Below are 14392 nucleotides of genomic sequence, written 5' to 3' on the forward strand. Positions count from 1 at the left end.
TCCCGAAGAGGGAAAAGACCATAATTTGGCCTTACAAATTTCAATGAACTGCAAGGATGACGCCCTGTCTAATGTGCTGGTACACACAGGATCATTGCTAAATGTGTTGCCAAAATCCACTCTGGCCAAACTTTCTTATCAGGGGCCTCCCATGAGGCAGAGTGGAGTGGTTGTTAAGGCTTTTGATGGATCGAGGAAAACTGTGATTGGCGAAGTTGAGCTCCCAATCAATATCGAACCTAGAGATTTCTAGATCACCTTTCAGGTCATGGATATACACCAATCATATATTTGTTTGCTTGGCAGACCATGGATTCACGAGGCAGGCGTCGTGACATCCACCCTACACCAAAAGTTGAAATTCGTTAAGAATAAGAAGTTGGTGGTGATAGGGGAGAGAAGGCTCTCTTGGTTAGCCATTTATCTTCCTTTTCCTATATAGATGCTGAGGATGAGGTTGGGACTCAGTTCCAAGCCTTTTCTATTGTTGAGCCTTCAAGGAAAGGACCTTCTTCATTTGCTTCCTACAATGATGCGAAGTTAGCCATTGAGCATGGTGTAACTACTGGTTTAGGACAAATGATCAAGCTGGAAGACAATAAATCCCGAGCTGGCATAGGGTATTCCTTAGGCATTTTCAATGAGCATGGGTTGTTCTAGAGTGGTGGTTTCATCCACACTGTTGAAGACCAAGAGGTTGCTGCTATAGTGGAAGATGATGCAGAGGAAGATTCTGGCAACTTTGTCATCCCTGGAGGAATTTGCAATAATTGGGTCGTTGTTGATGTTCCAACAGTTATCCATAAGTCCACGTAATGTGTTCACTTTTGTCTAAAAACCCTTCTCCCATGCCAAAAGGAGAAGTGATGACATTGTTGGCACATTAATACAATGATATTCATTCAATAATTACATGTTAAATGTTTGTTTTTCCAAATTATTTTCGATTTTTGCTTTTTGCATGAAATTGGTGATCACCATAAAACCCTAAAAATAGAATAAAATCAATCTTTTCATCTGCATAATGATTTGCTTTGTTTGAATTCTAAAATCTCTTTTATATCCAAAATCATTATGTAGGTTAATCAAACCCATTGAACATAATGATCCAACACCATCTCCCAACTTTGAGTTCCCTGTATTTGAGGCTGAAGAAGATGATGTTGAAGAGATTCCTGATGAGATTATCCGTCTACTTGAGCACGAAGAGAAGATCATTCAGCTGCATCTTGAGAATCTGGAAACAGTCAACTTGGGGTCTGAGGATTGTGTTCGCGAAGTGAAAATTGGGGCACTCTTGGAAGAGTCTGTGAAGAAGGGGTTGATTGAGTTGCTACGAGAATATGTCGACGTCTTTGCCTGGTCATATGAAGACATGCCTGGTCTAGATACTGATATCGTGCACAATTTCCTGCCTTTGAAGCCTGAGTGTGTGCCTGTGAAGTAGAAGCTCAAAAGAACTCATCCTGATATGGCAGTAAAGATTAAAGAAGAAGTTCAAAAGAAAATTGATGCGGGGTTTCTGGTGACTTCTACATATCCTCAATGGGTGGCCAATATTGTGCCCGTGCCTAAGAAAGATGGAAAAGTCTAAATGTGTGTGGACTACAGAGACTTGAATAAAGCTAGTCCGAAAGATGATTTTCCTCTACCACATATTGATATGTTGGTAGATAATACAGCTAAATTCAATGTCTTCTCATTTATGGATGGATTTTCCGGTTATAATCAGATTAAAATGGCACCCGAGGATATGGAGAAGACAACATTCATCACGCCTTGGGGAACATTCTGTTATCGAGTGATGCCCTTCGGTTTGAAGAACGCCGGAGCCACATATCAATGAGCTATGACTACCTTGTTTCATGATATGATGCACTGATCGAGGTGTATGTTAATGATATGATTGTGAAGTCGAAAACGGAAGTTGAACATGTAGAGCACTTGTTGAAGCTTTTTCAGCGTTTGAGGAAGTACAAACTCCGCCTGAATCCGAACAAGTGTACATTTGGAGTCCGTTCCAGCAAGTTATTGGGCTTTATTGTCAGTGAAAGAGGTATTGAAGTTGATCCTACCAAGGTCAATGCAATACAAGAGATGCCTGCGCCCAAAACTGAGAAGCAAGTCCGAGGTTTTCTTGGTCGCTTGAATTATATTTCTAGATTTATACCCCACATGACTACCACATGTGCACCTATATTCAAGCTTCTCCGGAAATATCAGCGTCATGATTGGACCGAGGATTTCCATAAGGCCTTTGACAATATTAAAGAGTATCTGTATGAGCCTCCGATTCTGTCTCCGCCTGTTGAAGGGAGACCCTTGATTATGTATTTGACAGTTCTTGATGACTCTATGGGTTGTGTATTGGGCCAGCAAGACGAATCAAGGAAGAAAGAGTATGTTATATATTATCTGAGTAAGAAGTTCACTGATTGTGAGTCTCGGTACTCAATGCTTGAGAAAACATGTTGTGCTTTGGCTTGGGCTGCTAAGCGCTTATGCCAGTATATGTTAAATCATACGACTTGGTTGATATCCAAAATGGATCCAATCAAGTATATCTTTGAGAAGCCTTCTTTAACTGGGAGAATCGCCCGTTGGAAGGTGTTGTTGTCTGAGTATGATATTGAGTATCGAGCTCAGAAATCTATTAAAGGTAGTATCTTGGCTGACCACTTGGCACATCAACCAATTGAGGATTATCAGTCTATTCGGTACGACTTCTCTGATGAGGAGATTATGTATTTGAAATGAAAGATTGCGATGAGCCTACGCTCGATGAAGGGCCAGAGCCTGGTTCCCGATGGGGTATGGTGTTCAATGGTGCTGTTAATCAATATGGAAATGGTATTGGGGCAGTGATTATTACTCCTCAGGGCACACATTTTCCTTTTACAGCAAGGCTGACTTTCAAATGCACGAATAATATGGTAGAATATGAGGCCTGTATTATGGGTTTGGAAGAGTGTATTGATCTTAGGATCAAGCATCTTGATGTTTATGGTGATTCGGCCCTTGTTGTTAATCAGATTAAGGGTGAATGGGAAACGAATCAGCCTGGCCTCATCCCATACAGAGATTATGCGAGGAGGATTTCAACTTTCTTTACTGAGGTTGACTTCCATCATATTCCTCGAGATGAGAATTGGATGGCAGATGCTCTTGTTACACTTGCTTCAATGATTATGGTGAAATTCTGGAATGAAGTCCCCAATATTACTATGATGCGCTTGGATAGACCAGCTCATGTATTTGCAGTTGAAGAAGTAAAAGATGATAAGCCGTGGTATTATGACATCAAATGTTTTCTTCAGAGTCAGATTTACCCGCCTGGGGCATCCGTTAAAGATAAGAAGACTTTGAGGAGATTATCTGGCAGTTTCTACCTCAATGGCGATGTGCTTTACAAGAGGAATTTTGACATGGTTCTGCTCAGATGCGTGGATAGACACGAAGCAGACCTGTTGATGACTGAAGTCCATGAGGGTTCATTTGGTACTCATTCCAATGGACATGCCATGACAAAGAAGATGTTGAGAGCAGGCTACTATTGGCTGACAATGGAGTCTGACTGCTGCAAATATGTGAAGAAATGCCACAAGTGTCAGATTTATGCGGATAAGATTCATATTCCCCCGACACTTCTGAATGTTATTTCCTCACCATGGCCTTTCTCTATGTGGGGAATTGACATGAATGGGTTCAGAGCCGTTATGACCAACTGAGTTTGATTGAAGAGAAGAGATTGACTGTCATGTGCCATGGTCAGTTATATCAACAAAGGATGAAGAAAGCCTTTGATAAGAAGGTCAAGCCTCGTGTGTTCCGAGAAGGTGACCTCGTGCTCAAGAAAGTTTTGTCTTTCGCGCCCGATTCCAGGGGCAAGTGGACTCCAAACTATGAAGGTCCATATGTTGTCAAGAGAGCCTTTTCAGGCGGTGCTTTGATACTTACAACTATGGATGGGGAGGATTTCACTCGTCCTGTGAATTCAGAAGCAGTCAAGAAATACTTCGCCTAAAATAAAAACAGAATAGCTCGCTAAGTTGAAAACCCGAAAGGGCGGCTTAGGCAAAAATGAGCGTCTCGGTGGACTGAAAACCCGAAAGGGCGATCCAGGCAAAAGTTAGAGACATAAAAAAATGAATATATATATCTCGCTAGATTGAGTACCTCACCTTGGGGCAATCTAGGCAAAAATTAGGGATTTGGCAAGTAACTGCATCCTGACAAGACTTTGTTCTACAACTGTCGTATGTCAAAGATTCTCGCTCAGTCATCGTCAACTGAAGCTTCAAATACATTGGATTCAAAGTTGTTGGAGAAATGGTCATTATGTTCAATGTAGCCCTTTTTCCAATATATATCACCAATTTGAAATTTGTAAAGATCCATGGAGTCTCGCCATTTGCGGACTACCATTCCATCAAATAAATTTGAGCCTTTATCCAATTCTTTGCACTCTTATTTGTTTCTGTTTAACAAATGTTTTCATGTGTTAATTGATAAGTATCATTGTTTTAAACAAATAAAGCTTTTTGTAAAACTGTTTTTAAACAAAGTGAACATTCACAATGACTGAAAGGATAAATGGAATGTGTTTAGTGCTCTCCCAAGGATAGTACGATTTCCAAAAGGGTAAGACATTTGTTCATATTCCTAGCATATTTGTATCCTCTTCATCATTTTTCAGGTTGTCTCCTCAACGAGCGCAAAGAAGGTGATACATCATCAAGTCCCCAGAAGGTCTGGAGTTTTGGCCTTGATCCTTTGGAGATGTATATACCTCCATCCTCAGATCGCCAGAGAGTCTGAGTCTAGCATCTGTGTTTTATCAATTATATGGTTGTCATCCCTTGAGTGGACTGACCTAAAATCCCTTATAAATTGGTAAAAGTTGATATGCTATCTATTTTTGAGGAAGTTGGTCTTTCCCTCAGCATAAATGGAAATCTCCCACAGAGTGAGCAGGAATTCCCAACATAAGTGGAAATTATCAGTAGTTTGGCTTGCGGTCCCTCCTCAGCAAGTTTTCTTACCACTCATCCTCAGTAGGGTTGCTCGCGTTGGACTTCCCCTAGTTGGGTCGCCTACAGGTTATCCCCAGTTCGGTCATCAACAGTCTTTCCCCAGTGGAGTTGCTTGATCAGAGCCTGATATTTGTTTTTCCCTCCTTATTGGAAAGTTTCCTCCTAGAAGAGCTGGTGGTGAAGATGTTATGTCCTTCCCTAGCGGAGTTTTGGTTCTCTCTCCTTGGCAGAGATGTCTCTCCGGCAGATGAAAGGAAGTGTTTTGATTGTTGAAACTTCTGTTTGGTGGTTGTTCCCCATAGAGTTTCGTACTGTTCCCTGATAAGTTCCCCAGTAGAGTTTCTTCTATGATGGATCTTATCCGTGTTGAGCTCCCCGATAGAGTTTCCTCTACATCGGATCTTTTGTCTATTCAGCAGCAAATCCCTGGCGATGGCTCTGTAGCTTCCCCAGTTGAGACTTTACCTAATCTTAGTTTGAAGTTGGGACTTCGAGGAAGATATGTTGTTTCCTTCCCCAGGGGAGTGACTTATTTCTTCTCCCGGTAGCAGAGATGTCTCTTCGGTGGTTAAAGAATACTTTATTGATGTGTTTCTGTTTGGTGGTTGTTCCCCATAGAATTTCATATTATTACCTGATAAGATCCCCAGTAGAGTTTTTCTATGACTGATCTTATCATTATCTCTGCATGTTCCCGAGCATTGTTGGAAGATCCCCAGCATTTGGTAGTTGTGACCTTTTGCTGATCCCCAGTGGCGGTCTCTGATCCTCAGCAGTAGTCTTTGTCCCCGACAGCGACTCTGCTTGATCCCCAGCGGTGATTGGTGTTTCCTGGTATTTGTTGCTCCCCACCAGATTGGATTTCCTCCTGTGGGCCTGGCTTTCTCTTTTGAGATGTTATACCGGATGTCTATCCATTGATTCTTGGACCTATTTGTGTTAGATATGTCTGTTTGTCAGTATTAATCATACATAAACCACGCATATACATGCATATTTTTAGCACTCAGATATTCATGTTGCATCTTTTTCCATATATCTTAGCTTGTTATTTCCTACTATTGGTGAAATATTCTTCCCTAAGCAGATGCTTGTGTCTGATCTCTCCAAATAGAGTAAGCCCCATAGGCAGAAAGTGTCTATCTTTTCTGTAAGAACAAAATTAGTTCTACAATAAAATTTCAGAATTTTGATGATAACAAAGGATGAAACCAAAAATGGCACCCTAACGAAATTTTTCTAAGTGTGCAGCACTCTGAACAGCAACAAAGGATTCTGATCATTTTATCAGATACAAACTTTGATCAGATACAAAGTACTAGAAGATCAGACGCATCTGAGGAAGAAGTGCGCCCAAGAAGTTCTGAATCTGAGCAAAGCAAGACAGTAGAAAGAACCAGAAGCTCTAAACATCCATTGGTTTTAGTTATGATGAACTAGAAGACCAGTACTCTGAGAAGCTCTGATGCAACTTCATCATATTCTCCTTCTGACGCATGACTCAGAGATAACCAAGACTCTGATGAAGATTCACCAAATCCAGAAAGAGTAACGAAAAGAAATTATCAATATGGAAATGAAGTATTTTAAGAAATAAGTTATTCAGGGAGACAAATTGATTATGGCAAGAAACACAAAAGTAATGACATTGAATGCTCATCAAAGGCCAATATTCTGTCATCACTCCAACGGTCCTTCTCACTACTATATAAAGGACATCCTACCTCATTGAGAGACACAACAACGCACAGAAAAATCCTTTACATTATCTCTCAATTTTTCACGAGTTGCTGCTCATACGTGAAAAACTCTTGCTTAAATATTCTGTTGTAATACTTGCTTACTCTTAGAAGCACTCTCTATTACAAATTTATTTTGCTAAATTGCTTTTGTTCCTCAAGTGACTCTGCGTAGTCTGTATACTTGAGAGGACTAAGAGATCATTCTCTTAGACGTTTGGTTGTATTAATCTTTCAAGATTAGTGGATTAAGTCCTTTTTGAAGGCGAAATCACCTTGGCCGGGTGGACTGGAGTAGCTTTGTTTTATAAGCGAACCAGTATAAAATTCTGTGTGTTCTTACTTTTGAAAAAGCTTTTAATTTCTAAAACAATTCAAACCCCCCTTTCTTGTTTTTCTCACCTTCAGTTGGTATCAGAGCTTCGGCTCTGTTATTGATTTTCTAATCAAACACTTAACAGTGTAGAGAGATCCAAAACGAGAAAAACTATGGCCAACACCAATGAAAGAGATAGTTACAACGCTAAGGCTCCCGTCTTTGATGGAGAGAAATTCGACTACTGGAAAGATAGAATTGAAAGTTTCTTTCTGGGCTACGACGCTGATCTCTGGGACATTGTCAAAGTTGGATACAAACCTCCTGTAACAGATGCTGGAGTTGCTATTCCCAGAAGCAAAATGACAGATGATCAGAAGCGCGAATTCAAGAATCATCACAAAGCCAGAACGATACTTCTCAATGCCATATCCTACAATGAGTATGAAAAAATCACCAACAGGGAAACAACTAAAGAAATACTCGACTCCCTGAGGATGACTCATGAAGGAAACTCTCTGGTCAAAGAAACAAAGGCTCTGGCTCTAATCCAGAAATATGAAGCCTTCAAAATGGAGGATGATGAAGCTGTAGAGGTAATGTTTTCTAGATTTCAAACTCTAATTGCAGGTCTCAAGGTGCTAGATAAAGGATACACAACTGCGGACCATGTTAAAAAGATAGTCAAAAGCTTGCCAAAGAAGTGGAGACCCATGGTCACAGCCTTAAAGCTATCAAAGGATCTGAACAACATCAGCCTTGAAGAACTTGTCAGTTCACTCAGAAGTCATGAGATAGAACTGGAGAAAGATGAGCCTCAGAAGAAGATCAAGTCTGTAGCACTAAAGTCCAGATCTGAAAGGCGCAAATCTGACAGAAACAAAGCCTTCCAGGCCGAAGAAGAAGACGTTGATGACTCTGAAAAGGAAGATTCTGATGATGAGGAAGAATTATCCCTTCTTACCAGAAGAGTAAAATAACTCTAGAGATAAAGGAATAATAACTTCAGAAAACCAAGACCCAGAGGAGATCGATCAGAATCAACCTCAAAAGGTAAATCTAACAAAGATGTTACATGTTATGAATGTAAGGATACAGACCACTACAGAAACGAATGTCCCAAGTTAAAGAAAGACAGTTCCAGAAAAGAGAACTTCAAGAAAAATTCCTTCAGAACCAAAAAGGGACTGATGGCTACCTGGGACGACAGTGAATCTGACTCATCAGAATCAGACTCTGATGAACAGGCTAATGTGGCACTCATGGCTACCACCTCCAAAAATACTTCAGACGAAGAATCTGAATCTGAAAAGGTATTTTCTGAACTTTCTCGATCTGACCTAGAATCATGTCTGTCTGAAACTCTAAACTCATATCAGAAACTCAAACAAAAATTTAAAGCTATAAAAGGTGTGCTTGAAGAAACACTAGAAGAATGTGGCAAACTTGAGATAACAATTTTAGAAATTAAAGATGAAAACAGAACCTTGATATTAGAAAGAGATTCAACAAAGAAAAATTGTTCAAAACTTGAAGAAGCGTTATCTCAAGCTCCACAAACTTCAAACACAATAATTTATAAATATGAAAAATCCTTTCAAAAGTTTCTGAAAAATGGGATAGAGAGGAGCATAATGGCATCCATGATTTATGGGGTCAGTCAGAATAATAGAAGAGGAATTGGGTATGATCCTAGTGAAGATAAAACTTCTACTAATGACCAACCTAAATCTCCATTTTCCTATCACTATACACATACACAAGCACAACAATTTAATAATGCTAGAAAACCCAAAGTGTTAAGAAACTCTGGGAAAACTAATCACAAAGGACCCAAAAGATTTTGGGTACCAAAGGATAAGATTGTTTATGTTGCAGATATCTTATGCAGCAGAGTTAAAACACCAGTCATGGTACCTGGACTCTGGATGCTCGCGACACATGACGGAAAGAAAGTATATGTTCCAAAACCTGGAACTTAAAGACGCTGGATTCGTAGGTTTCGGAGGAGATCAGAAAGGAAGGATCAGAGGCTCCGGAACTATTGGTAATGGTACTCTTCCCTCTATATCTGATGTTTTATATGTAGAAGGATTAATGCATAATCTGTTATCAATAAGTCAATTAAGTGATAATGGGTATGATGTAATCTTCAATCAAAAAACATGTAAAGCCATAAATCAAAACAACGGTTTTGTCCTATTCACTGGCAAGAGGAAAAACAATATTTATAAAATAAATCTTTCGGATTTAAAAGAACAAAATGTAAAATGTATGATGTTTGTTCACGAAGAGCAATGGGTATGGCATAGACACTTGGGCTACATTAGCATGAGAAAGTTATCTCAGCTAAATAAACTCAAGTTAGTCAGAGGTCTACTTAAGCTGAAGTTCTCTTCAGATGCTCTATGTGAAGTGATCGGTCACCATTTTACTTGATTTTCATCATGTTTTCGGTCCAAATTCATCAATGTGGTAACACTTTATTTTGAGTTTTAGTGTTTGAGTTTTAAGTATTTCATATTTGAGTATTTTTATGCTTATTATGCTTTTGGTGTTAATTTAAGTTTTTAGATGCGTTTGATGTCGTTCTGTGGTATTGTGCATGTTTCAGAAGTAGTTGAAGAGTCGGAAGTGCCAAGGCAACAATGGAAGAGGATGGAAGAGTTAAAGAAAAAAAATAAAATAAAAAGCAAAATCCTGGAGCCAAACACGGCCCGTGTCTCCTGACACGGCCCGTGCTGCAAGAGCAACATCATCTCATACAAAAACCAGAGAGCCAACACGGCCGACCGTGTTGCTTGGCACGGCCCGTGTTGGCAGGTGCGCTGAATTTTCTGTTTTCTGGTTTTCACTCATGTAAGTGATCCCGGAGGGCATTTTTGACTTTTTGGCTTGGTTGTAATGTGTACTGCACTATTTAGACCTAAGGAAAATAAGAAAAGGGGGACGACGAAGAGAAGGAGAGAATCAAGTTTTTTGGAGAACGGAGATCATCAAGCACGAAAACAATTGAAGATCGAAGTTATCCAATCTCTTGTAATGTTTAATCTTACATTTGTACCTTCTTTGAATAGTATGATGAGCTAAACCCCCCAATGCTAGGGGGTGTCCCTGAATTGCATTTGTAATGAACCTTCTTCCTACAATTTTATGAAACTTTATGTTTTTATGAATTCAATTTGTTATACACGAGTGTAATGCTTGCCGTATTGGAAAATTAGGTATTGATATGGAGGTAAAGGAGGTCAGACAAATCCCTTTATCACTATGTGTATAATAACATCGCTAATTTCTCTTAGGAATGAGGATCTAATAGTGATGATGTGAAATTCTTGATATTCATACATGGGATTAATATTCTTTTGAATGACTAAGGAATTAGGATTTAAAATTGAATGTTAATGGTTTCTGGCTAAGGAATTAGGGGAAACTACTCTTGAGAATCATATTGAATCATTCTAACATAGATATTATAAAATAAGGATTAAGTTTATTTCAAAGCAATTCATACACCCCTGACCTAGCATGCTTAACTATATTGCGTTACAAATTCTCTACTTTTCCTTTATATTTTACAGAGCAAATTTATTCTTAACTTAACCAACCGATGGTTCTTTTGTTCAATTGAATCGTTATCAACACCGATAGTTCCTATGCAGTCCTCGAGATCGATACTCAAGATAATTCCTTTTCATTACTGCATCGGTAAAAATAGTACACTTGCTATTTTCCCGATCAAGTTTTTGGCGCCGTTGCCGGGGACTGCCAAACTATCTGTTAATAAGTATTCAATTGGAATTTTGTTGCTCTGCAACTAAAATTTTACTTTATTTTATTTTATTTGTTTATTTCACTCTGCTTATCCTAACAATTATCTAATATTTTTATGCGAGGTAAGGCCTCAGCTGAATTTCTTTTTGACGCAGAACCAGAATGATCGTTGCGAGCACGAATCAGAAAAGCCAGACACGATAGACTGGAAGCGACAGAAGAACCGTTGATAGTTTCTGATTTTGAGAAAGAGGGAACCGTTTCAATTCACTCGGAACACTCTGATTCTGAAAATTCGGATACCGAGTCTAAAACTATGGCAGCTGCCCCACCTCCTGTGGAGAGACTATTAGGCGATTATGGGGGAGCAAATGCCCCGCTTAGAAGGATGACAATCGTAAATCAACCAGTCAATGTTGCCCACTTTCAACTTCACCCCTCAACGATACGGCAACTAGAAAGGAGACCTTTCTCAGGAAAAATTAACGAAGATGCCAACAAGCATTTGCAAAGGTTTCTGACTATGACTACGTCGTTAAAGATTGAGGGGCATTCTGAGGAAGCTAAGAAGCTGGTCATGTTTCCGTTCACATTGTCAGAAGATGCTGAAGAGTGGTTCTACTCTTTACCTGCTGGAAGCATCACAACTTGGCAACAGATGGAGACAACTTTTCTCAACGAGTACTTTCCAGCCTCTGTATACATCCAAAAGAGGTACGACATAATGAACTTTAAACAGAAGGAAGGAGAGTCACGTGGAGATGCGTATAAGAGGTTCAAACGATTTTTGTTGCATGTCCTACTCATAATATGGATGCAACGGAGCAAATGCAGAATTTTGTAAATGGTCTTCGGATGAAGACTAAGCAACTCATTGACACAGCAGCTGGTGGCTCAACTAACTTTAGAACAGCCACTGGTATTAAAAAGATTATCGAAGCCATTGCAGCCAATGAGCACCTGGAGTTGTATGACCGCAGTGTTAGTCAACCCGAAGGGATAATTGACCTGAAATTGGCAAGTCAAGTGGTGAAGATGGAAGATCAAATAGCAGCTGAAGTAGAAAGGAGACTGAAGAAGATGGCTATTGATACTCAAACTGTGGCACAGGTTCAACCGGTTCAACCAACTCAAGCTAGTAATTGTGAAATTTGTGGAGGACCTCATCTTACCGCACATTGCGTTGCAACCGCACAATAAATTGAGGAGATCAAGTTTCTAAGGCAGAACAACACTTATTCAAATACATACAATCCGGGTTGGAAAAACCATCCAAATTTCTCATGGAAGGATCAACAAGGAAATGTGCAGAACCAACCACAGCAACAACAATTTTGACCTCAGCAACAACAATTGTATAAACAACCTCAACAACAGTTTCAGCAACAGGTACCAAGAAAAGCTGATTGGGAGCTTGCCATTGAGAAGATGGCCGCTCAAAGCTCTCAATTTCAAGAAGAGACTCGAAGTAATTTAAAAAACACAGGTGCTTCAATTAAGAATCTTGAAATACATATGAGTCAGATAGCCCAACAACTAGCTGGTTCTCAACAACATGGCGTTTTACCAAGTTCTACGGTTACTAATCCAAGAGAAAATAATCATGTGAATGCGGTGACCACAAGGAATGGTAAGTCGAAAGAAGTACCTGAGAAGATTCTGAAGAAGAAGACTTATTGCTTGAAGTTGATCTAGAGATAAAAGAAAATGAGGTTGCAAATGAAGAGGTTACTAGTGATGAAAGAGTGGTCAAAGATAAAGTTATAGATCCAAAATCGACCGTCAAACTGCCATTCCCAACAAGAAATAAGAAGAAAGGGCAGCATGAGAAAAACTTTGAGAAGTTCTTGGAGATGTTTAAAAAGCTTGAGCTAAACATTCCGTTCTTGGAGACGCTTGAGCAAATGCCTACCTATGCAAAGTTCATGAAAGATATCATCTCGAAGAAACGGACCGTAGAGACTAACCCGATTATTCTAACGGAAACTTGTAGTGCCATTTTGCAGGGTATGAAGGTTCCGGTGAAAAAGAAGGATCGAGGGTCTGTGACTATTCCGTGTACCATTGGAGATAGATCCTTCAAGAAAGCTCTAATTGATTTGGGAGCGAGTGTAAGTCTTATGCCGCTATCCATCTATAAGAGATTGGGGATAGGTAAAGTTCAAGATACCAGAATGACACTCCAGTTTGCTGACCACTATGTGAAGAGACTGTATGGGATAGTAGAAGATGTGCTAGTAAAGATCGACAAGTTTGTGTTTCCGGTGGATTTTGTCATTTTGGAAATGCCGGAAGATGAAGAGGTACCAATCATTTTGGGGAGACCATTTTTAGAGACCGGGAGATGTTTGATCGACATAGAAGAAGGCACGATGACTTTGAAAGTGTATGATGAAGAGTTAAAACTTGATGTGTGAAACACCATGAAGTACAAGGATGAGGTTTTCACTAGTCAACATATTGAGACAATTGATCAAATATGTGAGAAGAAAGATTGCTTGACAACACAAAAATTACCCTTGGAAAGGGTGTTGAGCTTATCAATTTTTAACGAAGAGGAAGTAGTTAACGAGAAAGATATGGAAGTAGTAGCCATGATGGAAGCATCACCACCTTTTAAAGGTTATCGACACAATCGGTGGGAAGATTTAAGGCAACCCTTAGTTGAAGAAAAGAAAGATGAACAAAAGAAGGGGACCGAATTGAAACAACTACCGGAGAACCTCAAATATGTCTTCCTAGACACAGAGAGTAAGTGCTTGGCCATCATAAGTTCACATCTAGAAGTTCTTCAGGAAGATAAGCTTGTCAAAGTTTTAAAAGAACATAAGAGTGTTATTGGCTGGTCTATTGAAGATTTGAAGGGAATAAACCCTACAATATGCATGCACAAAATTCTCATGGAAGATGATCACAAGCCGGTTGTCCAACCTCAACGACGACTTAATCCAGCAATGAAGGAAGTAGTCAGAAAAGAGGTGGTGAAACTGTTAGATACAGGGATGATTTATCCCATATCTGATAGTTCGTGGGTAAGTCCAGTTCATGTGGTGCCAAAGAAAGGTGGAACTACTGTGATAAAAAATGAGAAGAATGAGTTGATACCCACAAGGACAGTCACTGGATAGCGGGTATGCATCGATTATAGAAGATTGAATCTTGCCACAAGGAAGGACCGTTTTCCCCTACCATTCATTGATCAGATGTTGGAAAGGTTAGCCGGTCATGACTATTATTGCTTCCTCGATGGTTACTCTGGATACAATCAGATAGTTGTTGCACCAGAGGATCAGGAGAAGACCGCATTTACATTCCCCTTTGGTATTTTTGCCTACAGAAGGATGCCATTCGGGTTATGTAATGCACCAACAACTTTTCAGAGATGCATGCAATCAATCTTTGCGGATATGCTTGAGAAGCATGTGGAAGTCTTCATGGATGATTTCTCAGTTTTTGGTAAGTCCTTTGATAATTTCTTGACTAACCTTGCTCTTGTGTTAGAAAGGTGCCAACAAACAAATCTAATCCTC

The 14392-nt window shown here is 39.7% G+C and overlaps 1 protein-coding gene across 1 annotated transcript; it reads left to right on the top strand.

Moving 5' to 3' along the window:
• The first annotated feature begins 11178 nt into the window (after positions 1–11178).
• LOC127136955 (uncharacterized) lies at positions 11179–13279 on the top strand. Its single transcript, XM_051063460.1, has 4 exons — positions 11179–11559; positions 11697–11972; positions 12207–12492; positions 12558–13279. Exons 1-4 carry the CDS (start codon positions 11179–11181, stop codon positions 13277–13279), a joined length of 1665 nt encoding a protein of 554 aa, XP_050919417.1.
• Positions 13280–14392: the final 1113 nt, after the last annotated feature.

Source organism: Lathyrus oleraceus, chromosome 4, assembly GCF_024323335.1.
Source record: "Lathyrus oleraceus cultivar Zhongwan6 chromosome 4, CAAS_Psat_ZW6_1.0, whole genome shotgun sequence".
NCBI lineage: Eukaryota > Viridiplantae > Streptophyta > Magnoliopsida > Fabales > Fabaceae > Lathyrus > Lathyrus oleraceus.